We start from the raw sequence: 27,025 nt of genomic DNA on the forward strand, positions 1-27,025 counted from the left end.
ACGATGCCGCTCAAAATATTGGATTTTATACTTTTTTGAGTATCGAGATACAACCCAGCTGATACCATACATGTAATTTCTTTTCAGTTCTGTTTGTTTTTGGTAATAAAATTTCATGTGAAGAGCAGCAACGGTGTGTTCTGTCTGTGACACATGATAAGGATGTCCTATCCTTAAGATCCACCATCCTGCAACTTTTAGATGCAACCTTTCTCCAACACACCTGAATCAAGTTAATGGCTCATCAGAAGGCCTCTGCAGAGCTGGACGACATGCACCTACTGCATTCAGGTGTGTTGGAGAAGGGCTGCATCTAAAAGCTGCCGGATGGTAGATCTTGAGGACCGGACTTGGGCACTTTCGGGTATTCAACTCGGTCTAACGAGGTCCGCAATCCAACAGGTTTTCCATGTATTTCTGCTTCAACACACCTGAATCAAATTAAATGGATCCAACACCCTATCAGGTTCTGCACAAAGTCTCAATTTTAGTCAGCTGTGTTGGAGCACAGAAACAATGAAACCTGTTGGAATGTACAGTATTCAACTCGTAAGACCGAGTTGAATACTTCTGAGATAACACAATGATGTTGCAACTATTGGTGTTGATGAGGTTTTGATATTTAACTGGTTTTATGCAACTTTTTGCACATTTTTAGATATTTTAGGTTTTCTTTTCCTTTATCTAAACAAAAGGTTTTATTCTGTAGTTTTATTATTTAATCATTTTCAAGTATTCTTTTTGTTTAATTTACTCATCCATTTAACATAGTTTTAAAATAATTTCTTTCTTAAGTTTAATTTATGTTCCATATTACCTTTGAAATACGGATATTAATCCACACTGTTCATTTAGGGGCAAAAAAATATCAATACGGATATTTACATCGGTATCAATAAAAAAAAGTACCATAAACTCATGGTGTTATATTGACAGGAAAAATCTGGGTATTGTTCATCCCTACGGCTGGCAGCCATTTCTCTCAAGGCCTTATCATCTAATTATTAATTTTTATTTCTGTTTTTAAGAAAAGGGGGTAAAATTTCCCTTTAGATTTTATTTCTTCTTTCATTTCGTAAACATGTTTATTACAAACTGGACTAAATCTGGACTGAATCTGTTTTATAACTGGACGTCTGTGAACTGGACTGAACTGGATCCATAAAAGTTCCTTGCGAATTCTTTGTCGTAAATGAAAGCGACACAAATAAAAATCATTCATATTGCATTGTGTTATAGGATTGTGGAAGAGCTGTTGTGAGATTAAAGGAATAAAAGCGGCGCTGACTTACTGTCCGGGTTGGGAGACTTGCGGCCAGCGTGGTTGGGCGATGAGCAGCGGAAGGTGGTGACGATGGTGTTGTGGTGAGGGTTGGGGTGGTGAGGATGATGCACTGCCTGGTGGTGGCCGTTGTTCTCTGGAGGAGCTTTGGTGATGTTGATTTCAGGTTTGCGAACATCCCCCAGAGTGGGGGGCTCAAACTTGCGAGTGTGATTCTGCTCAGCGGCGCGGGTGACCCCATTGTTGTTATTGTTGCCCTCGTTGCGACGTATCACCGGGGAGTCAGTCAGGGTCTTGGCAAACGTTACCTCCCTCTTGTGGCCCATCTCGGGTGTCCTGGAGTGTCCCAGGACTTCGGGGCGTTTCAGGACACTGTTGGTGCCAAAGCGCGTGGAGGCAGGGCTGGTGATGTTATCCACCTGCTTGCTGGTTGATGAGATGTCAATGGAGAGCTCAGACCGGCGGGATACGGGCTCAGGAGTCTTGGAGCCTCCTCCACCCATGATGGAGCGCGGTTGGGTGTAGTTGAGGTTGTTGTTGTTGTTGGCTGGGGCAGCGGTGCCCAGGTCGCGGTAGTAGATGCTGGTGGGGGACATGGCGTTACGATGGGGGGAGTTGGTTGTTCGACGAGAGCCGGGTGATGAATGGGACGAAGTATCGACATCCTCCACCTCAAAGGACTTCTTCAGGGCTGCATGAGGGAGACAAAGAAGATGCAAAATGTTAATTTGGCTGCAGAAATTTCATGTTTTTACCTTTTGATGTTATTAATCGTGGCGATTATGACATCATTAACATATTTCTCCTCTTTCTGCAGGTCTTCCTGAATAAAAACTGAGGTACATGTTGATCTGTCTTTCCTGTCCTTTCCATCAGTCGGTGCAGAAAGCTGCCCTCCTTGAGCCGGGTTCTGCTGGAGGGTTTTCCTTCCTGTTAAAAGGGAGTTTTTCCTTCCCACTGTCGCCTCATGCAGCTCAGGATAGAGGATTGGATCGAAGTCAAGATGCTTTGCAATCAGTTGGTTTTCATTAGCTTAGCTATTTATTATGAATTGGCTTGAATTGATGTGTCCATAAAGTGCCCTGAGACGACAGTGAAGTAAAATGATGCCATACCAGTAAAGCTGAGTTGAATTGAAAATTGATAAAGTTTTAAGGATTTTCCCCATTTTGTCATTTTTAATTAGTCCAAGCTATATTTCTTATAGATCAGGCCCTGTTTTGGTTGAAATGTTTCTTCTTCTTGTTCTCGTTCTTCTCGTTCTTCTCGTTTTAAGTGCAGCTCACTCAAATTTGACCCCCTCAGCCCCCATGAAAAGTTATGAAAATTGGCATACACCACAAGCTTGGCTAAAATTTCAATTTCCTATTGTCTGTATACATTTCAATGCAAAAATGGCCTTATAGCGCCCCGTAGACACGACAAAAATACCCCATAGATTTGGGTCAAAAAAGTGTACTTTGATGTAGGACAACAAAATTCAGCACGTCTAACACCTCAAGACTAGCAAAACAGTCAATGAAACATCTGTAGCCATGGCAACAGGGTGTCCACCACCTTGGTGTTTATGCCCTTTTTTTCCACTTGATGTGCATTGTATATCTCCATAAAAATGCACTAAAGTTAACAGCATTCATATTTGTTCGGTCCTTAACACATTGCATTGTAAGGGGCGGGGGGGGGGGGGGGGGGTTCGGCAGAGGCTCGGACCCAATGGATGCTGCTTACGGCTTTAATTTTTATTTACAGTTTGTTTTAATCTAACCCATAAACACCAAACCCATGAGAAAATTATCAGATAAGTTCAATGTTTTTAATATGAGATCTTTATTTATCCTGTAAAACAAACTGTTAAAGAAAAAGTAGCCAAAATTTGAGGGATATTTACCATTAATTTCCATGTAATTTCAAATTTTTTTACAGTGTAATCTTTTGCAATCTGGTGTCCATTAAGGTGTCAAAGACAAAAATCATAATGTTTTTAAGCAAAGTTTGTACCATAAAGTGATGCAAAATGTCTCAGAAACTGGATGTATTATGGATGTCATGCTGGGTTCTTGTGGGTTAAGGTTGTAAACTTTATTCTCTGACATTACATAATATAGATTACTCATGAAATTATAGATCAGTGAAGAAGCTATAGCAGATTTAAGACTTCAACAAACTTCAACAAAAGTTGGACTTTAGAGAGTGAACTTTATAGGTTTTCCAACATTATGCATAAAAAAGGACCCAGTAAATTTATTTGTAACTTGTGCTTTCACATCTTTCCCTCATAAACAATTTGTGGGTCAAGATAGCTGTTTATTGAAAGAAGAAACAATATCATAAAATATTCGTTAAAAGGTCGAACCAATTAAATGTGCAGAATAAACATTCATGTCTGAAAACATGGAAATGGCATCAAAGCAGCGAAGCAGCTGAGGTTTCAGGGTGGAGGAGATGAAGAAACAGCAAGCTCTACTAATGAAACCATACTTTTGTAATTTCATTACGTCCTCAAACTGAGTGTTTTTCACATCTGTTTCTGGATTGTTCCATTACGCTGTGTGTGTGTGTGTGTGTGTGTGTGTGTGTGTGTGTGTGTGTGTGTGTGTGTGTGTGTGTGTGTGTGTGTGTGTGTGTGTGGGAGACTAGAATATAAAATAGTGGGTTTTTTACTCAGACCCCCTTGGAGCGTTTCACTCTCATGATCTAATGCATGCAGTCAGTCAGCTGTCATCTGCTACCAAACATTTAGACAAAAAGATGTTAAATGCCCCCCTCGTTCTGTCCCAACATCAGCAAACGGAAGCGCATCGTCCTCAAGCTCATTTGCTGTGACAGAATTGCTGCTCTTTCCAAGATGAGGGGACTGAAGGATAAGATCGTCCTCAGGAAAAATGTAATAGGCTGAAAGTCAGCTTGAGTTTGACCTCAGTTGAGAAGCTGTGGAGCACAGCCAGTGGCCAAGAGCGCGCAGCGTAATTAAACAAAAGTTAGACTTGTCCACTCACGCACACCCCCCTTAAGAATGTTTCCTTCAGTTCGGAGCACAACGCTGATTATTTGATCTGTTTGTGGCTTGTGGTGTGCCTTCAGTGCATGTGCCTGTTTCATGCAACTATTTGTAGTTTTGTTCAAAATTCCTGTAAAAACTACTGAGTGTGTGTTACAGGAATATGTGTTTATTTTTGAGCATCTGCAACCGTGAGGGAGGAGGGAGGAGGACCATGCCCCGGCCTAGCTGCTCCTCGTGAAAAGCCAAAACTCTGAAACTTGACACAGCAGAATTAACAAGCAGAAACAGCAACAATAAGGCTTTTTTTTTTTTTTTTTTTAAAGGATGGCAGTCAATTAATACAGTTTACCTTCTTAAAAAAGCTTTCAAGCTAAAGTTAATTATTACTAAGAATATTTCCATTCATGGAGGTAAAAATAAATTCAGAAAAATAAATAGATTTAAAATAAAAGACAACTCTGACCAATCTGATTAGGTCTATCTGTGACACTGTTAGGAGCTGGGAGATTCTCCAAGCCTTTTCTGAAGCAGTCCTCAGCAACTAGCCGATACCCAATGAGGGGCAACAAAAGCTGTTTTCTGGTAGCTGCTTGTAATATAAGTATGAAAGGGAACAATGGAGGTAAAGTTGATACTGAAGATGTGTTTCCATCACACCTAGAATTGCGCAAAAACTAAATATCGCATTAAAAAACGTGAATGGAAACACTTACGTTTAGAAAAAAAAGTCTCAAATATCGCTAAGAAGCTTTCACACTCTCATGAGGTGGTTTTTCAGATGTTTTGATGTGGAAATATTTTACAAAAGTGTCATGAAGACACTTCTTTCACATTTACGTGTCTCCAGGCGTGACGTGGCGCGGCGTGAAACAGACAACAGTGAATTTCAGAGTTTTAGAAAAGGTAATGAGGAAAAAAAACTTCCAAAAGTCGTGGCAAATTCTCTTGCACCAAGTAGAAAACCCCAAAATAACTACGTAAGTCGCAATTCTCATAAGATCTTGTCTGGTTGGCGAGGCTTATGACTGAGGCTTATGCTCTACGCACTGTTCAATGTAGACACCTGCAAAATGCAGTTGTTGTTTGTCAAAACTTAGAAATATCGCTTTTATTTAGCAAATTAATGTCATGGAAATGCGGTGTGAGAAGCTAAATGCAAGGGAGAACTGAGGATTTATAACTAAACAAAGTCTCTGCGAATCTTTCAAGAGGACTGTAAAGTAGTAGAACGGGATCTGTATGGAAAATGGATAATTCAGCTGCAGATGTTTGCAATGAACAAGTAAACAAGGATGCTGCGATATGCAAACATGTCAAGCAGATGGCATGATGATTTTGGTCGCTGGGCGTCGCCTCCCCTGGAAGACTGACCACCACGATGTGTTGCAAACAGTCCCACAGAAACGTTCTCATTGCAGGAGAGATCACTGGAAGTAAGTGTCAGTAAATTCTGTAAACAAACACTTAAAAAAGGAAGAGAAGAAGAGAAGTGCAGCCTCTGAAGTGACATTATATGTGAGAAGCAGAAGAAAATGTCTTTAGTTACACACTTAAAGACGTGAAGGAATCACTCATAAACACTTTAACAGTCATTTTCTCACAGCCTGATGTTTTGTTTTCTTCGCTGAGGTCCTGAAAACAGCACAGCTCATTATCCAGTAAGAGACCATAAAACGGCTTTAAAATCTACCCAATATATAGAAAAAAATGACATAAACAGTAATAAATCTGCAGTGTTTATTAAAAACGCCCTGCTGCTGCTGGACTGCGTCCGTCTTACCCTGCTTTCCTGTCTGCTGTTTCTAAGACCGAGTCGGAGGTCACGGCTACTTTCAGCTCAGGCCAGGCGATGCGCTGCTCTGCAGAATTGACTTTGCAGGCTTCAAAAGCAGCTGAGAGCTTGTGATGCTGCTTTAGTCAACGCTGTAGGAATGATGTGCAGTCCCTCGCTTCTCCTGGCCGGCAGGAATTTAGCAGACACTGTGGGAAGTTTCCTGCCACTGACTATAGTGGTCATTAATAATAATAATAATAAGAACTCTTCTGATTGTGTAGTCGTGTGATTTATGATTTTATTGTGTTTAAATTTTGTCTGGGAATTCAGCTGTTTTCACCATAGACTGTATGAAGAGATGGACAGAGACTCCAGCAGTTAAAAGTGAAGCCTATGCAGAAGTGCATAAAAATGTAGTTCCCCCTTCATCCACTAGGGGCTGCAAAACAGAGCAAATCCCCATGGACTCCCATGTTAAAAAGACCAACTTCACAGCAGAATTAAACATGTTTACAGCAGGAATAAACATGTTTACAGCATAAATAAACATGTTTACAGCAGAAATAAACATGTTTACAGCAGGAATAAACATGTTTACAGCAGAAATAAACATGTTTACAGCAGGAATAAACATGTTTACAGCAGGAATAAACATGTTTACAGCAGAAATAAACATGTTTACAGCAGGAATAAACATGTTTACAGCAGAAATAAACATGTTTACAGCAGGAATAAACATGTTTACAGCGGGAATAAACATGCTTACAGCAGGAATAAACATATTTACAGCAGAAATAAACATGTTTACAGCAGGAATAAACATGTTTACAGCAGAAATAAACATGTTTACAGCGGGAATAAACACGTTTACAGCGGGAATAAACATGCTTACAGCAGGAATAAACATGTTTACAGCAGAAATAAACATGTTTACAGCAGGAATAAACATGTTTACAGCGGGAATAAACATGCTTACAGCAGGAATAAACATGTTTACAGCAGAAATAAACATGTTTACAGCAGAAATAAACATGTTTACAGCAGGAATAAACATGTTTACAGCGGGAATAAACATGCTTACAGCAGGAATAAACATATTTACAGCAGAAATAAACATGTTTACAGCAGAAATAAACATGTTTACAGCAGGAATAAACATGTTTACAGCAGAAATAAACATGTTTACAGCGGGAATAAACATGTTTACAGCGGGAATAAACATGTTTACAGCAGAAATAAGCATGTTTACAGCAGAAATAAACATGTTTACAGCAGGAATAAACATGTTTACAGCAGAAATAAACATGTTTACAGCGGGAATAAACATGTTTACAGCGGGAATAAACATGTTTACAGCAGAAATAAACATGCTTACAGCAGAAATAAACATGTTTACAGCGGGAATAAACATGTTTACAGCGGGAATAAACATGTTTACAGCGGGAATAAACATGCTTACAGCAGGAATAAACATGTTTACAGCAGAAATAAACATGTTTACAGCAGAAATAAACATGTTTACAGCAGAAATAAACATGTTTACAGCAGGAATAAACATGCTTACAGCAGAAATAAACATGTTTACAGCCTGGTTCAACAATCCATTTTTAGTTTAATAGGTCAGGTTTACCTTCATGACAACTGTGGGGGGTTCCAATTTTTTTCTAACTCACCCATGTAAAAGTAATTTAATCTAAAAATTCTGCACATTTAGGGGCGTGTCCTTTTGATTGACAGGTACCTGATCTCCCGCTTCATGTAAGGAGAACGTAGAACAACCGCGATTTTTAGCCGGTTAACAACATGACTTAGCTTTAGCCCGCTTACCTCCGTTAGCTGGTTAGCGCCTGTTAGCTCCGGGCTAGCTCAGTTAGCTTTTAGCTACAGAAAGCTCTGAGTTCGCACAATGTCAATCATCCACCGAGCTTCATTTCAGCTGTTCAGAAACCTCTCTTTGTATACATCTATGATTTTCACTCAAGTATCCGTCAACCTTTCAGCTGGTCTTGTTACTAATCTGCTAACTTGTTCAGCTAAAGCAAAACACTGAAACCTGGATGTTAGTTTGATGAATATCAATATCATAGGATCATAAGCATGTAGGTGCGTGTGTTTGTGTGAATCTGATGAGTATTTTCCCAGTAAAGCAACTTTCCCAGACTATGAGCCACAACTGAGCCAACTTGTCTACCTCAGAGGCACTTCAGCATCCAGCAGGACCAACACCAAACCTCCCTCTGCTGCCTATCACAGCCTTATGTCCAGGATCTCACAGCATCTCCTGCAGGACAATAACACAGCTTTTCACAGCCACTATCTTCATGCAGCCCAGGTGCCGGAGGGTCATTCTGGCTCTCTGGCATCAGTGTCATCACTTATTCTCAAGGACATCACCAACGGACATAAACATTAGGTAACATGAACAAATATGAGGTTTGGGAGGGAGGAAAACAAAAATAAAGTAGGGAGGGAAAAGGAATAAAAAACTTGCTGGTGATAAAGAGGAAGAAAGGCAACAATAAGATAACTTTTATATTTCTGGTGTTAATTAGGAGCTGCCATTCTTTCCTCTAAAAATTCATACAGTTTAATACCACCACTTTGACACTAAAAAAGCTTCAGGGAAAGAACAAACTTAGACAAAATAATTTAACTAATTGTATAATTTTTAATATTAAAACATAAAAAGGGAATTGATATATATATATTTTATATATTTTAGAAAATGTTAAAGTGTCTCTATTCTGCACATTTCAGTCTAATTTATTTAAATATGTAAGTCAGAAGGACAAGAAATAATCAAGGATTTATCACAATCCTTCATTCATGTTGTATTGATCCTCTCAGATGAAACAAGCCAACAGAGAAAGCTCCGCCCTCTGTCCTGCTGCGGATGCGTCTGATTGGTCAGCAGCTAGTAGTAGTTACACTGAGCAGTGAAGGTGGGCGTGGCTTTCTTCTCATAAACATGCACAACCTAGAGAAGATGACCAATCACTGAATTCCTCCCCTGGGACATCACTAAAATTTTGAAGTAGAAAAAACCCTCTCAAACCAATCGTTGCCATGGAAACCGAACGTAGAAAAAAAAATGTCCAATGAGTAGTCAACACTACAACACTGTAGAAAGCCCAAAAAATTAGAACTAGCATTATAGAGCCACTTCAATGACACTCAGCAGGTAACCATGGTGACTTGATCATTTTTATGTGAGCAGCTGGTAAAGGGTGAGAAAGGCACTAAACTGCAGCGCAGCATTAAAGTCAGTTTCATTCATTCCTTGTAATAACTAAGTTAATATATGGAATAAGTTCATCATCAATTCTACGATGCTCATGAAGTTATAAAAAATAGATAAATGTCAGCTAGAAAGTAGAAATCACCAGAAACATTAAACTATGAAACATTAATGAAAAGCTGACGCCTCCACCGTCTTCCCTTCCCCGCCAAGTATCTCCATGAGCTTCAACTGGTTCAACAAAACCAGCCATCATCCAGGAACACCACTGGTTCTCACCATATCCACTTCAATCTCTTCCTGTCTACCTTCTGATCCATTATCCCACCCCTCCATATGCGTGTGACATCCTCCACATCGCCACCTCCTTCTGTTCCCTAAATCTTCCTCCTCCTCCCTGTACCCCCTGCCCGCCTCAGCACCTTCAGTCGCTCTGAACTCGCTGCCATCTCACCTGCAACCTGCTTTTTCTGCAGATTTACCTGCCATTGATGCAGTCTTCTCCGTGTGTTCTCCAGTCTATTTGTGTGTCATTTTTATTCTTAATTAATTAACTGTTAAAGTTACTTTTAAGGTTATAAAAGTGTCCTTGGGAGGCTTCAAATAAAATGTATTAATATTATTTGAGTCTCTATTATGCATATATAAAAACAAAAAGCATTTAAAACATATATTTAACAAAAAAAAGTTCAGAAGTTATGAATGAAGTAATTTGTATAAAAACATTTTATTTTCAATGAAGCAGAAAAAAATCACTATTTTATACAAAACCTTTATGTAAGAGATACTACTGGGACCACTGGGAGGCTGACAACAACAAGCCACATGAATCTTTTCCTCTGAGGAAACTCAGTGTCATACGTCATATTACATCAAAGAAAGACTTTAATTTTATTAATAAAGCTGCAAATAAATGATGTGACTGGAGGGAAATGTTGTGTTTTAGTGACAAATATGTATTTGTAAGAAGGGAGGGGCTGATGAATTTTCTTTGTGTTTTTATATCCTGTAAAGAATTTTGTGTTGCATCTTACTGCAGGAAAAGTGCTTTATAAATAAAGTTTGATTTGATGTATTTAATCCTCGTATCATAAACGATGCAGGGCTGCTGAGAGGATTTTCTGGACGTCAGAACCCCAGTTTTAAGGAACTTGATATAAACCATGACGCAGATAAAGAATTAAATGACCATGTAAATTCCTACTTTCCACCAGCACAGTGGTTGAGTCACAACTTACAGGAAACCAGTGTCACATGTTTCTGCACAGTTGTTGCATCAGCAGCTTTAACCGATGGGAATATTTCGGCATGGTTTTTATTGATCATTTTTCCCATCAATGTTGATAAAATCATAATATTCTCATGATAATAGCATTGTTTGGGAATTATTTTAATAAAAGTTGTTAGAGCCATGTAAAAGTTATGTTTATTTTGTATGTATTTGTGCATAACATTATAATGGAACCATTTTTTATTATTATAAGTAATGTGTTATTTATCCTGCTATGGAAAATTTTGCCAGGTTTTGTATAGTTTTAAAAATATTTCATATTTATATGTTAAAGTTAAATAGACTATTTTAAGCTTCTTTTAACGTCCTGCATTAGGACCATGAAGAGAGAGTGCGCTGCGGAGTGCGCATGTTCAGTGGTTTTGTAAATGGAGCAGGACGAGGAGCTACAGTTTTTCTCACCGTATAGAAGAAAATAATTTTTATATTTTTGTTTGTTAAAGTAGTTGCAGTAGTTTTGTGGACGCAACACCTAAGTTTTTTATTTATTGCTTGTTTAATAAACAGAGATAATTTTTGTATCCGTTTGCTTCGTTTTGGTCACGAATCAGAAACTTCACGTCCTGCGAGAGTGGCTAGAACAGGTTCTATTATGTTGAAGTTACGTTGCCATGACACAAGTAGAGTATCACACTGAGTTGCATGCTGGGATGATGAGAACACATCTCATGAGGAATCGTCTCCTACCAGTCCAAACAACCACTGGTGCAGTTAGATGTGTGTTTTTTTGTTTATCTGAGAGGGAAGAGATTTACTGAAAAAGATGGAGAAGATGGGTTTTAAAAGAAGTGGAAGCCCACCAAATATAAGATCTGCTAATGCTTAACAACAGACTCAGATCTGACCGATCTCCGTCTGACTTGAGGGGTCACCAAGTCTGGTCCTCGAGGGCTACCATCCTGCAGGTTTTAGTGGTTTCCTAGTACAACACATTTGATTCCAACAAAAAGGTTCTTAAGCAACTTATCATCTTCTTCACCTGCCTGTTAATGAGCCACTGATTTGGGTCAGGTGTGTTGCAGCAGGGAAACACTAAAACCTGCAAGATGCTAGCCCTTGAGGACCGGAGTTGGAGACACCTGGACTGAGATATGATTTCAGAAGACTGAAATGTGATTTTAATTCTGTTGTTTGAGTGCACCTGCGATGGACTGGCGAGCTGTCCAGGGTGTACCCTGCCTGTCGCCCAAAGCCGGCTGGGATAGGCTCCAGCTTCCCCGCGACCCTTAATTGGAATAAGCGGTTCGGAAAATGAATGAATGAATGAATGTTTGAGTGCAAGTGTTATTCTCTGTGCATCCAAAACAACAGCTTTGGAACAAGTGACAATACATGTAAAGAGCATGAAAATAAAGGTATAAAGCAACACTGTACCACCACGTACGAGGAGCTATGCATGTAATATATAAAGTACCATGACTTTTCAGCATAAGTCATGGTATGCTCGCAGGCTTTTTCTTTCTCCCTCCTCACATATAACAGGTATGGAGACAGTATTTGTATACTTTACTGTGCATAACCTAACCTTGAATTAATCTGGTCCTGTAATTGTAGCCTTAAGCAATGACTCCAGTAATCAAGGCTGTTACTCTTTGTCAAACGTCGGTTATATAAAACCATTTCATACACTGGAAGTTTCTCTGCTGTCAGTAGCCACAGAGTCGAAGTCGATGTGGTCAGACAAGGAAAAACATGACCAACCCCTCAGCTGACAGGACAAGGCCAAACAATAAACGATGCAACTTAAAACTTTGGTATTTTCCTTGGTAAGACAAAACCTTAATGCTACACTGTCAAACACACACTTCCTTCAACTGCCCACTGCTGGTTTGCTAATGCTGCCCAGGACCAGTGCTGCTCACTGTGTCAGATTTACTGCATGTTTTCCAACTGGTTTGGCTGATATCCTGTGCAACATAAAATTGTGGGAGAGCTATAGGTGTTTGGTGAAGTAGAAGGACACACAGGAGAGGTTTCCACTGTTTGCAATTTTCAACTTTTCTGCGATTTATGCTGAGGAACCTGCATTTTTTTAAAGGAAGCTGTGACCCCGACCAGGACCAAGAAGCAGATTCATCGCTGGTTGAAGATTTTAGACACCCTCTTACACAGTCTCTGAAGCAGTTGCTGTATTGCTGTTGCAGCTTTTGGCTTCAAGTACCAAGTTCTCGACCTCTGACAAATAAACCTGCATCCTGTTTCTTTGATCAGCTGAAGATTAACTATTGTCCACAAAAACAAGCTGATCTAAATCTGAAGAGAGTGGCTGCAGAACACTTTCCCACAGCTTTTAACTGAGTAAAAGCCTCACAGAGTGGGAGTGTGGAGGAGAGAGGGGCTAGCAATGTGGGCTGATGCGGAAAAGCTCCAACATTTGATTAATTGGGGCTCAGTTGGCTCAAAACTGAAATGATAAAACTCAGACCAAGCACATTTTGTGGTAGGACTAACACACAACAACATTTTTAAGCTGGGATGCCAAACAGCATGGAAAAAGTTCTGAGGTTTTTGTTTTACAGGTTAACATTCACTGCGAAGGACTGGCGAGCTGTCCACGTTGTACCCCAACTTTCACCCAAAGACTACTGGGATAGGCTCCAGCTTCCCTGTGACCCTTAATCGGACTAAGCGGTTAGGATAATGAATGAATGAATGAATGAATGAGGTTTACATTCAGTCAGTACACAGACTAAACTTAGAAAGTTGGCGTTACAGTGGATCATCTCCATTGAAAGTCTCAATCTACCTTGACTACCAGCACTGTATACCCACTAGGGCTGGACGATACTGCAAACGTTGATATCAATATGACACCAAGTAAATACAGGAAATTATCATTCATTCATTCATTCATTCATTCATTCATTTATTCATTCATTCATTCATTTTCTAAACCGCTTAATCCAATTCAGGGTCACGGGGAAGCTGGAGCCTATCCCAGCTGGCTTTGGGCGACAGGCAGGGTACACCCTGGACAGCTCGCCAGTCCATCGCAGGAAATTATCATTGATACCAATATCAATACTGATACTCATTTAGTTATTCATTCATTCATTTTCTGTGCTGCTTAGTTCAATTAAGGGTAGCAGGCAAACTGGAGTCCATCCCAGCAATTATCAGGCGAGAGGCAGGGTATACGGTGAACAAGTCGCCAGTTCATCACAGGGCCCGATACTGATATGGTATGAGAAAAATAAAGTCAGCAATGCCAATCAGCAAAACCTACTATTGATTGTCTACTACCATATTCACAATTTTTAACTTTTTGGCCCTAAAGCCCACTGTAGGACAAATATTAAACTCATCTTGCGAGGATAGAATGATACAGACACTAGCCTTGATATAGATAATATTTATATTCGGCTCAATCTGCATAGCCCTAATTGGTGAACATTGGTTCACATTTGATCCGGTAATCTAAGAGTTATTTGATTGCGTTTGAACAATGGAAAATACTTTAAAAAAAACTTTGGCCCTCAAGTAGTACACAGTTCAGCAGAGAAGCTAACGGAGTTGAACCTTTTGCAGTCAGAAGAACTATGAAAACAGAAAGAAAAGACTTAAATGTACTTCTTTGCTGTCTTTTTTTTTTTTTTTTTAACTGACAAAATACTTTCTTGTTCTGATTTAACATCTATACTAGGTGCTACATGAAGCTGTCTGTTAGCAGTTAGCAATTAGCGGTTGTTGCACCTAAAACATGTTACGGCCACATATATGGAGCTTGAGGCTATAAAAGATGGATTCTCTCATGTTTGGATTTCACAGATCTCCTTAAAATCCAGCTGCCTTGGAAGGTGACAAATGCCCAGAAAGGCCAGAGAGACCTATAAATCAATTTTTCATTAAATTAACTTGACAAGGCAAATTAGCAATGACTGCCATCCAAGCACACATGGCCACAGAGTATGTCAAAGTGTTAGGTATGTGTTGCATTTCCACGTTTAAAAAAGCACCAGCCTCACTGCCAGATTTAGAAATACCACACATAAACGCAATCTTTATTATTATGTTCATTTCCTCTCAACATGTCGCGCTAGAGCTGCAGCAGCATATGGCACCTTTGAAAAGATAAACTGTCCATATAACCTGGCACAAAACCAAAAACAGCCCATTGCTATACAGTCTTCAAAGAATCTGGAAATATACAGGAGAGGAATTATTCTCTGGTGACTTGTAAGTAGAGAAAACCTCTAACTTTTACAAAAGAGTAATATTGTTTCAGCGTGTAGTTTCCATGGTAATGTCTATCACCGATTTTCCACAACAGTCTCAAACACAAATCCATCCAAACAGAGATCATTGCTTCTTCAGTGTGCACACCAATTAAATTGAATTTTCCTTTTCTTTGCCAGTTTATATCTTGGTGTGAGATACAGTGCAAAGCAGTGCACTGGAGGATGAAAAGACGATTTTTCAGTCATGTTTTTGCTTTGCACCTCACAGTTCCTTTTAGTCCTAGAATGGAGGACGGAGAGATTGTCTATTTATAAGCAGGAATAATGCTAATTTTCCATGTTGTTTAACAATTATTAAATGTTAATTAGTACAAACACACATGTTACATCCAAAGGGGGAACTAGAAAGGTGGCCAAGTTGGTAGTGGTCATCTTGAGGATCTGACTGGATACTCCAGGTCCTCAGGTGACTGACAGGGATAGGACAGAAATATTTTTCCAGACATGCAAGGATCATAAGTATCACTGCACTAGTGATAAATGTTACAGTAGTTTCTTAATCAGTAATCCAATTAAGACACTGACATCTGGCTATACATTGCTAGAAAAGTGCAAATACAACTACAAACGATATGAAAGGTGAAAGTGATGTTAGCTTTAAGCTATGTAACAGCGCTAACCTTATTATGTGGGAGGACTAAATTATGACATTTGGCTATACATCTCTAGAAAAGCGCAAATACAACTACAAACATTACAAAAGGCTAATGGGACATTAGCATCAAGCTATGTGGCAGTGCTAACCTTATTATGTGGGAGGACCAAGTTATGACATTTGGCTATACATCTCTAGAAAAGTGCAAATACAACTGCAAACATTACAAAAGGCTAGTGTGACGTTAGCATCAAGCTATGTAGCAGTGCTAACCTTATTATGTGGGAGGACTAGGTTAGTTTTAAGATAATGTGGGGAAACCATGTCATATTTATCACTCAGTGAGTTCATATGGAAACTACACATCAATTCAGGCAATATTTTGACATTGGAACTGGAAATAAACCATAAATAATACCCAAAGATTACCTTAGTATCCAAGTTACTTAGCAATTACTAAGCTACCTTCATGATTTAGTTTAACAGGAGGCTAGCGGGGCTGCCAGCTGGTTGTAAAGTAAGCTACTAAATGAAGATGTAGGGAAATGTAGCCTTTAACTAGTGTTATTGCGTGTAGAAAGATGTTTCCAACGTTTTGGAAGGACAAATCAGGCTGATACAGAGCCCAGCCCCAATATCAGCAGCCTGGCAGATACTAGCGTGAAGCTAGCCATGCAATTCATTCACAATCACACATCCAGTTCACCAGAACTGCTACGGAAGAATCAGAATCAGAATAAACTTTATCCTTGAGAGGCAATTAGAACTGCAAAGGGTAGCACAATAAGAAACAGATATAAGAAAAACAACAAAGCGACAAATGACAATGCTCAAAAGACAATGTGATATTCCATAGAAATGGAATAGCATAGAGAAGTTATTGCCAAATACTGTACCTCATAACAACCAACTCATCTTTCTCTGAAGCTTGTTGCAAATGTTTCCATTTAGTAATCCAGATGATTAATACAAATGTGTTTTATGTGTAATTCTTCTATAGCAGCCACAGTCCTCTCTATGAATGTCTTGTTGGAGAGAAGAGCAAAATTATTTCTGATAAAGTCTTGCCCCCCCTAGCAGTCCCATGTGTAAAGGTTTTGTGCCGCCACTGTCTTGATCTACTCTGTGGGGGGTTTTAGTCTTCTCACATCTGAAGTTCCCCAACTGGTGGACATCAAGAACGGATGGTCCAACTGTATCAAAATGGTTATTTCAAAGGTCTCACCTTCACTGTTTTTTCTAAAAGCTCTCCAACTTTGTTCTGCTTCACTTAATCAGAGTTAGCCTTTGCAGAGATAATGATCACATATTGTTCTATGAGCTGCAGCTACATCACTGCACAGGAACATTAATCCTAAAACAGTTTAATTTCTTTAGGTGAGCTTAAAAAGTTTTGCAATGCGTCATTTCTTCTTCATCAGAAACCCATATACTAATATTTTAATTTATTACACTGTATTACTCCATTTCCTAGTATATTTCTCATCAACTATCTATCAACTTTAAGTCATTTTAATTGTTTTATGATGACAATAATGTTTAATTGCACTTTTAAAAGTGTTTGTCTTTTGTGTAAAACACCGATTTGCAGCTGTACTTGTAAAAAATACTAAATGAATATCACAATACTTACTTTTTACACTTATTGAATCTCACAACTGTCCGCTTTACTATGAGTCCAATACAGTGTAAATACAGTGCATGCCCATCTTATTACCCATGCATAAGCACAGGCTTGAATAATCCATCCAGTGTTTGAAATGTTCAGAATGAAAGCTGATTGCTTGACTTTGCAAACATACATTCATGTGTATTTTTATTTTTAATGGCTGAGAAAAGATTCTTCATGACGTTTACATCATGTCTTTGAATGCAGCCACTGACAACGTGCTCTTGGAGGGAGAAAGGTGATCAATAAATAGCTGGAAATGATATGCAGTCATTAGTTATGTTATGAAATGCATAACTGAAAAGCACAACCTGCCTGTTGCTGAGCATGTAAACCTGACTGCCTTTGTATCTTCTGCTCTCAGCTGCAGCCTAACTGTGACATCTAACCGTGAACGTCAGCCCAAAAACAGCCGGAGGGACTGACAGGAGGAGGAAGAGGAAAAGCAGGACTGAGGAAGGAAGAAAGAAGTGGAAAAAGAGGACAAAGGGAGGTGATGCAAAGCTTCACGCAGGTTTGAAAACAAAGACAAGATGAAGTTGTGGATATTGTGGATGTGGTTGGACAGATGTTATCTCCGAGTCTGCACAGCATGTTTTTGTCACGAGCACATCTAATGCTTGAATTTGTGGGTTTATTTTTGTTTTGTTTTCCCCATTACTGACGTTACTCGGGTATAATCAATAACAGATGAGATGCTGAAGTGCCTTGGCTAGCATATGCCCCCCTCCCACCCTGTTTAACAGAGAAACTCACAAACACACCAGTGAAAGTAAATGAAAACCCAGATTCACACACAGAGGGTAAGATATTGGATGAACTTTACACGGTTTAACTATTCAGCCAAATATTGTAAATGCACAAAATAAATCAGTGACAAACCTTCAAAATCAGAAATAATTCCCTCCAAGTGTGGGTTGCCTCCAGACATCTCTCTCTCTTTCTGCACTAAACTTCCCTGTTAACTCTCAACAAACTTCCCAACGGAGCCCCAAAAGAACAAGTCCGAGCCTCTAACTCTGTAAAAGGACAAACAGACCCGACTTCCCACCAACTTGAACTGTTTTGCTGTTTTCAGGCTTCAGACTGAGAGAACAGGCGAGCCTCCTCCCTTGTCCTCCTCCCTGCCGTTGCAAACACACACACACCGTTCCTCCAAAGTCTTTGGGATGTGTGTGTCCCCTGCCCCCCACACACTCTTACGTGCACGTACAGGCATTTGTGTAGACAGGAGACGCTGTCATAAGGCGAGGCTCTTTTCAGCTAAAGAGGCTCTTAGTTGGGATTTCCTCATTCAGCCTCTGACAACGTGTGTTTAATCAAGTTTACTCACATCAGACAAGATCCTGCTGCAGCTATTGATAGATGGAAGTGTTATCTGTTATGGCAAAGAATTTGGAAATTTGATCTTGGACATGTCCGACCCAGAAATCCATCTCCACTGCATTCCCCCCCTTTTTACTTTTTTGGCTCAGAAACAGATGAAAAGTTGGCTTTTGATGTGGCGGCCACGGTTGTGTTACCCGTCCTTGAGGCTGTTTCGACCAGTTCAGCCACTGATGTTTGCGGTGAGACAGAAACATTGTTAAAAGGAGCGGATAAAATAACCCAAAGCGACGACATATCAAGGTTTACTGACGTGCCGTAGAAACCTCGATCCGCTGCAGATGGCGACAGCAGCTTTGTCGTTGCTTCCTGTTTTGGAGCCAGACATGAATGCAAATGACATTTATGACTAATAAATCCTGATTCAGGGTTAGTTTTACCATTTCCATACTAATGCTAAAGGTCATATGAGTAAATGTAAAAGCAGACACCCAATCAGCGCTTAAAGGAAACCTAAGACTAAAGCGTGTGCCGCTGGGAGCTGATATTTCCATTCCCACATAGTCGGGGGACATAAACACATCAGATGCAATAAATCAAATCACAAACAGTTTTTCAGCCCAAATGGAGGCTACAAAGGAACAAAACAGTACCTGGTAAATCCCATCTGAATGAAAAGCTCCATTCTGAGGGGCACTAATGGGATGCCAAGCACACCCACTGGCCCCTGACCCTAACACCTGAGAGGTCGCTGGGAACACTAAATAACACTGTGCTGCAGAATGGTGACTAAATGCAACTGCTGTGGAGGTGTCTCTCGACGGAGAGCAGAACACGGTCCGCACAGTGTTTGTCTATCCGAAAAGCAGCGATCAGGAGTGACGCTGAGATGGATATCTGACCAGTGGTCGACATAGAAGGAGCTGGAAGGGAAGAACTGATGAACTGAGACTTGGAATGTCTTTGCTGTAGCCTCAGACTGAGTAATCTGCTTCCAAGCATGAATGAAGGGAGATTACAGCAATCAAATCACTGCAATTAGTCCGAAGTGCTTCAGACGTCGCTACACACAGCTGAGTCAGAGCAGGGAACATGGGCTCCGAAAGCCAGGACCAATCACAACAGCAGCTTTTTTTTTACAGGACTAACATGACCAATTACCCCCTGCTTACCCCCCCCCCGTTTGTCTCAGTTCTCATCACCCGTCAACCACCAAGACCCTTTCTTCTATTTTCAATCTTCTTTACATGATAAGAATCAGGACATTTTGCTCCATGAGGACTTTTTACTGAAGTGGAGCCACTTTTCCAGGTTTGCTTTAACAGCTACATTCAACATTAGCATAGTTTGATCCATTACAGTCCCTTTACTTCCCACCATTTCCTTCCTCCATGCACGCAGGTGAGTCAGTCAGTGCAACTAATCACAATCACACACCCAAAGAAGATTATTTAACTTCCATTTTACTACTTTGTTGGTGATGTTCAGGATTAAACAGGAGAAATGTTGGATTAAACAGGAAGTAGCAGAAATACGAACTGGGAAATACCTATCATCCATTATGATGTTTTAACTGAGTGTATAAGTGCATTTAATTATTTCACGTTTAATAAGATAAAGCATCACTAATGTGATTATATTAAATGAAAACGCCCAGATAAATCGTGCGGGTTGTGTGTGTGCACATAACTAGTAATTTGGCATTAATTACAACAAATGTGACATTTGTCAGTAGAGTAAACAATGAAACGGCATATGGCGTAAAATGCTTATTTTCACATGGAAAGCCTGTAAATTAATCAGATTTTAAACCAGTGCTTATTAGAATAAGCGATTTGATGGCTAACACGGCTTTACAGTTATTAACCTGGTAGATAAATGAACAAACAATAAAAATCTAATCGAATAAAATCCAAGTAACTGGATTTAAAATTGTGAATTAAACAGAAAATTGCTCATAAAGAACAACTTTACATGTTCATCTATCTGAATGCAGCTTTATCCTGGTGGATATGAGCTTTTGGGGCATAAAAGCAATTGTTAGACATATTGTATGACTGTTTTACAAATAAAAACGAATTCAGTCTTATTTTGCTTCTGGTTTGGTGAAACCTGCTTGTTGAGAGATGTATGCTGCCAAGAGGTGTTTGTCCACGAACATGCCGTCGCGCAGAAGTTACTGTTTGTTTTGTGAAGATTTATCTCACCTAGAAATGCAGAAATTGTTCCATCGATGTTCAGAAAGAAGCGGCTTCACACCATTTAAAACTCATCCTGCTGAATCATTACTTTTCAGTCGGTTCTGAAACTTTCATCCTTCTTGTTCATAATTATTTGATTTTATTACATTCATTAATTTTCCTAACCGCTTAATCCAATTCATGGTTGCGGGGAAGCTGGAGCCTATCCCTGCAGTCTTAGGGTGAAAGGCAGGGTACACCCTGGACAGCTCGCCAGTAAATCGCAGGGATGATTTTATTACATCAAAAGGTAAATTAAAATGCAATTTAACAAAACTATTTGAACTATTATTGTATATAAATAAAAAAAAACCTTTTTTAAAAGCTGTTGATATATTTGTGCTTCTTTTAGAGTAAATAGATATTTTGTGTGCAACATGTGATTGATAAAGATATTTTAATCACAATAAAAATCCTTTGGTCTGATGCCACCTGCTGGTCACACTCACTTCGGATGGTGTGGTCCTTCGACCGCTTTAATCCCGTTGAAGGTTGCTGGTTCGAGTCCCCTGGGCTGGGGGGAGGTTCAAGCAGTGGTCTTTATCTGTAGAGTTTGCATTTATGTGTGAGTTCTTCCTCTGACCATCCAAGGACAAAGATTGTTTGTCTCTTTGTGTTGGACTGTGATGAACTGGTGACCTGTCCAGGGTGTACTGGGAAAGGCTCCAGCTTCCCACAACCCTGAACTGGACTAAGCAGTTAAGAAAATGGATGGACATAAACGCCCTTTTTTTGGTTAAATATTTTGGATTCATGGATTTATTCCATATTAAGAACAAAACATAAATAAAAGGATTCAGGTGCAGAATGGCAGTATGTTCATGCATGGCATGCATGTTCCTGTCTTCAGAATCACTTTGCTGACAACATGAAAGGTTTGATGGGCTATAGGCAGCCTGACCTCTACAGGATCTCACCAAAAAAGTGCACGTGCACACAACCCAGCCCATATCCGCGGATATACACAAACCCCAAATAGAGGAAATCAATGAAATCACTCAGCTCTCTGTGTTCTGTAGAAGTGTACAGGATATCCTCGATGAGTTGACGCCCTGCCGTTGTCCTCCCCTTCGCCGTCCCTGTATCTCACCTCATATTGTTTCTTAGATTATTCTGCATTGATGATAAATGAGGGAGGCATGAAAACCGGGAGTAAAGGAAGCCCCACCTCCACTCGTCCTGAGGGAGGACGTCTGACAGGTGATGCTGCTGAACATGATGGAAACACGGGGCAGTTCAGGGGTGACATAACAGAGATAGACAAACTTCTCTGTGAAAGAGATCACTCACTACTTCTGCAGCTGTGCATTCTTGTGTCTGGTGAGGTGTAAACAGGGGAAATCGGCCTGTTTTAAACATATTCACAGTGTATGCAGTGTGGGGGGGGGGGGGGAAATGAGCATCCCTTGCACAATTAACTCAATTACACAACATGTTAATAAGATAAAGCATGTAAAAATACTGGCCATTTTATTAGAGGAACCTGTTCATTTGCTTGTAAAGAGAAATATCTAAGTCCAGTAACTCACCATGTAGACATGGTGAAGACGACTCGCTGAAGTTTAAACTGAGCATCAGAATGAGGAAGAAAGTGGGTTGAAGTGACTTTAAATCTGGCATGATGTTTCATAAACTGGTGGATCTACTGGGATTTTCCACACACAACCATCTCAAGGGTTACAGAAAAGGTCTGAAGAAGAGGAAACATCCAGCGAGCTGCAGTTGTCTAATGTCTTGTTGATGTCAGAGGTTAGATGAGAATAAGCTGACAGGTTGAAGATGATATAAAGGTAACAGTAATCAGCCACTGAACATCTTCTCTGAACACACAACACGTCCAGCCTGGAAGCAGATGGTCTCCAGCAGCAGAAGACCACAGCGGGTTCCCTCCTGTCAGTAAGAACAGGAAACTGAGGCTACAATTCACACAGACTCACCAGAACTGGACAATAGAAGATGGAGAAACGTTGCTGGTCTGATGAGTCTCCAGTTCAGCTCCACGTTCACATGGTAGGATCAGAATCTGCTGGAAACATCATGACAACATGGATCCATCCTGCCGTCGGGATCAACGCTTCAGGCTGCTGCTGGTGGAACGGTGGCGGGAGGTTTTCTTGTCCCACTTTGGTCCCCTTAGTCCCACCATGACATGGTTTAACCAGCACAGCCTACCTGAGTCCTGCTGCTGACCATGTCCATCCCTTTCTGAGCACAGTGTAGCATCTTCTGATGGAAACTTCCAGCAGGATGATGCACCATGTCACAAAGATCACATCATCTCCACACTGGTTATTTGAACATGACAATGATAGTGGGCTACTTTTATATTGTGCTTTTTTGCGGATGGCACACTAAGCACTCAGAATTTGATCCCCAATTCATTCACTCCTCATAAAGCTACATCTGTAGCCACAGCTGGCCCGGGACGGAAACATTGCAGCTGATGTGTACCTTCGACCTCTCCGACCACCACCAAACATTCATACTCTTTCATACACCTGCAACGCTAACACCTGAGTGTTTGCCTAAGGACAGAACGGCAGATGACCAAGGAGTTGGACTCAAACTACCAACCTTATGGTCATTAGATGACTTGTATTACCACCTGAGCCATTGATGCCTCAAACAGTGAGTTCACTGTGCTTCAACGGCCTTCACGGTCACCAAATTTCAGTTCAAAAGAGCAGCTTTAGGATCTGGTGAAGATTCTCAACATGATGTGGTGGAACGGGAGATTCTCATCATCAATCTACAGCAAATGTGTGATGCTTCATGTCAATATGGAACAAAATTTTCGAGGAATGTTTCCAACACCTTGTTGAGTCAATGACATGAGAAATTAATACACTTCTGTAGGAAAAGGGGGTCTAACCACTGCTAACAACCTAATAAAGTGGCAGGTTGGTGTAGAACCTGATTTTCAGCTTTTCTTCTTATCAGACATTGTGTTTTTCTTAGAGCACCGGATTAACCTGCACTTTCAAAATCCACTGTCTCACCTTTAATATCTGATGGTAGAATTTCCCAGTTTGATGTTGTTCATGCACACAAACACTGTGATGTTCTTCCTGTTTAACTGGCTGAACTTGAAGGCAACCAACATGCCTGTTCTTTGTTTCCCTTTCTTAAAACCATATGGGACAGCCATGTGAGATGACATGTCCTGTTGAAGAGATTATCACTACCCTGACCAGACGAGGCAAAAACAAAAACACTTAGAGGACGCTTGGACACATGGCTGAGATGCAGATGCATGATAACGGCACCTAAAACCCCATTTCTGTACCACCATCCAAGTTTCCTCAAACCAACATCTGAGGAGATCATGGGTTGGTGGGGTCAGCACTTTGACTGGGTTGTCAAGACAACAGGTCCAAACAGAACTGGTCAGCACAGGTTGAAAATCAGGAAGTAGCCAAACCCACACAGTGCTTCCTTAAACGGAGGAAAAAAAGGCTCAATCAAACCAGTCTCGTGTTTTCCGGCTGGAAAATGAACGCTTTGTAACTTTACTTCTCTCCTGTACTGATGTCAACGTGTTCAATTCCTCCTCTTCCTATAAAAAACATCCCTCCGTCTGCAGGGTAGAAATTATTCACATAATGTAGGGAAGCGCAGGCTGCTCTGAGCAGAAGATAACACTGCAATAGTGCCATCAAGTGGAAATAAAAATAGGAGTTCAGCGTGTCAGGATGACTCACTGTACCCAAAACTTTACTTTTTATTAACAAAGCAGTGCAAAGTGTAATTAGCAGAGTGTTGCTCAGCTTGATGCCGAGAATAACTGAGCTTTTGGATTAGCATTAGCATGTCGGTGCAGACTGAGCGGAAAAGTTTGCTAATTAAAGGTTTCTGGTGGGAGATTTCCATGACATAAGCTCCAGAGAGAAACAGTTTCACTGTGAAGAAGATGCACAGCCGCATGGAGAGTCTGATGCATCCCAGTTGCTTCAAAAGTCTGTTAAAACAGCATCATATCAGCAGACAGAAGTCGGATCCCTTAAAATAAACCACAAATGTCAGTCAGAATTAATCTGACAACTGGACACCCCCCACCACAACTCCCAGCATAGTCTCCAATCATGTTGTGATGGTTTGTAGATTTAATTCTGTCCATCTATCAATGGATTGTAGCTTCGCATGTGGGTCAGCTGTGAATCTGTCTCCGAGCCCGCCAATGACAGCGCCACTTTGCCGAAGGAGATTACGCTTTGCCGCTCAGCGAAATCGTCTCTGACAGCACATCACATGAGGTTAACTCACTGCTTCTGTATATGGGAGCCATTCAGAAACATTCTGCTCACTTCACAATGAGCTTACTGTAGCTTCGGCTGCCCATTCAGCAAGAAGAGGGAGGCGAGGGGGCAAGTTTGTTTTTGGTCTGATTATACCCACAAACATACACCAGAAGCCGACTGGTAAACACACAGACGCAGAATAAAGACACAAAGCAAACACAAGCAGAAAGAAAGCTGCTCCTGTTGTCGTCTAACAAAGAGAGGAGACTTACCGGCTATTCTGTCTCGCTCCATAACTCAACGGCCACCTCAAACAGCCACATGAAACCTCTCGCTTTTCTCTCCTCTCCTCTCCTTTCCTTCCTTCCCTCCCTTTTTTTCTGCATGGAGACTTCCCCTTTTCTCTTCTTGACTTAGTCACCCTGTCCTCCTCTTTCAGCCCTCCCTCTCTCCTCCCTCCTTTTCCTCCGTCCGTCTCTGTTGCCCTTACTTCCTCTAACTTTTAATGCCTTCAGTCTGTTAGAATAACAGGCGAGCAGAGCCGTCGTCCCCAGCCATGTGCAAGTCAGATGGTTGTTTTTTTCTCAAGTAGATCCATTTAATGCTTTCCATTCTTCTGCTCTCAGAGTTTTTCTGTCATTACAAAAGTTTCTCATCCTTCCTTTTCGTCTACCCTGAAGCTGACGTGGTTCTGTGTGTTTGATAGCCGAACAGTGAAATACTGCTGGGAAGCACAAATCCATGAAAACAAGGCAACATTTCGAACACAAGAGGACTATTAAAGTGGATAAACTCATCAATCCGTCAAATTTTAACAGACCTTCAACACTGCAAAAACTCAGCCTTAACAAACAAGAAAAAAATATACAAAAACTACGTAAATATTGCTTAAAATAAGACAAATTATCTGCCAACAGAACAAGAAAATTTGGGTTCTCAAGACTTCCCAAAACAAGTAAAAACACTTAAAGCGAGGAATTCTCTGGCATAAAAACGAAGAATTATCTTACCTTTAAAAAATAAGCATGTGTATACTCAACTTAAGATTTTTATCTTACTTAGATTTCAGTTTTTGCCATGACATGACAAGATCTCTCTTAACAAGCATGTTGAACATGTCTCTGAGCGTCCCCTGGACGTCTCTGTCAGACAAAACGTGACAATATAAATACATCAAATGCTGTAGATCGAAACAAGGTTTAATTTCTTTTGCCAAAATGTGTGTTTCCACACTGAAACACACACTGAAGGGTCATGCCCGACCCTGTGCTGCCAAACACAAGGTCAAGGGCCATTTAGTGAGCTGAAAAGCCGTTTATGCACACACATGTGCACATTTTTGTGCATAGAAGAAGCAGTGGTACCATATCTCAGCTCACAGCTGAACTATTGACTCACTTCCTCTTCCTTTTTTCTTACAAGGGACGTCCCTCTTCATCACCCTGACCTCCAGATTTACACGCAGCAACAAAACTGGCTCCAGCAAACTAAGTATTTTCAGTACACTGGCACTGCTGAGCAACAGAAAATGTGTGTTGGGAATAATTATTGGCAACCTTTTAACTGCTGCCCAAACAAACTACATAACAAATTACTCTCATCTGTGCTTCATTTCCAGCAGTCACCAAAGAGTTACGGGAAAGCGTTAAATGAAAGGAGTTTGCTGTTTTTTAAATTTCCTTTCTCCCAGTCATGTGACGGTGTCAAGAAATCTGTAGCAAGGTAAAGATCTCAGGTCTTTCAGCAGGTCAACAACTTGAAGCAAACAAACAACTAAAGAACAAGTTAAAAGGTAAATACTCAGCATTGTAAACCGGACTGGGAGGAGTCCTGATCTACATCAGATGCAACAGTTTGTCCACAAACTAGTAACGCAGTCCTTGGTTAAAACATATGAGGTGTGAATACGTCCTGAGGGGTGCCGTTTCCGCAGGGACAGTTTTGTGTGACTCTTGGAATCACAATACTAGCGCGAACGAAAGCCATACATTTAACACCTAAAGGCCCATTTATGCTCATTTACCAGTGACGTGCAGTGAGGTTCAAGGCTGGTGAGGCGCTGACTTCTCAAGAGTCAGATTTACAATTGTAAGAACTGGAAAAAACAGCACCTTTCCACACAGCCAGTCTTTT

General features: G+C 40.5%; 1 protein-coding gene across 2 annotated transcripts in view; it reads right to left on the reverse strand.

Annotated features, from left to right (window-relative positions):
* Nucleotides 1-25,271, reverse strand: part of septin9b (septin 9b) — a 61,279-nt gene extending 36,008 nt beyond the window's left edge. Inside the window, exons 1-2 of one of the 2 annotated variants that reach the window (XM_079238192.1) lie at nucleotides 25,165-25,271; nucleotides 1,293-1,973 (exon numbers count right to left, since the gene is read on the reverse strand). In XM_079238192.1, coding sequence (XP_079094318.1) covers nucleotides 1,293-1,973; nucleotides 25,165-25,186 — 703 coding nt within the window. In that variant the 5' untranslated portion in view covers nucleotides 25,187-25,271. Of the gene's footprint in view, nucleotides 1-1,292; nucleotides 1,974-17,970; nucleotides 18,101-25,164 lie in introns of those variants that run through there. The other variant, XM_079238191.1, reaches the window with a different exon arrangement.
* Between the last annotated feature and the right edge of the window lie 1,754 nt (nucleotides 25,272-27,025).

The sequence above is a fragment of the Telmatherina bonti genome (genome assembly GCF_933228915.1).
Source record: "Telmatherina bonti genome assembly, chromosome: 3".
NCBI lineage: Eukaryota > Metazoa > Chordata > Actinopteri > Atheriniformes > Telmatherinidae > Telmatherina > Telmatherina bonti.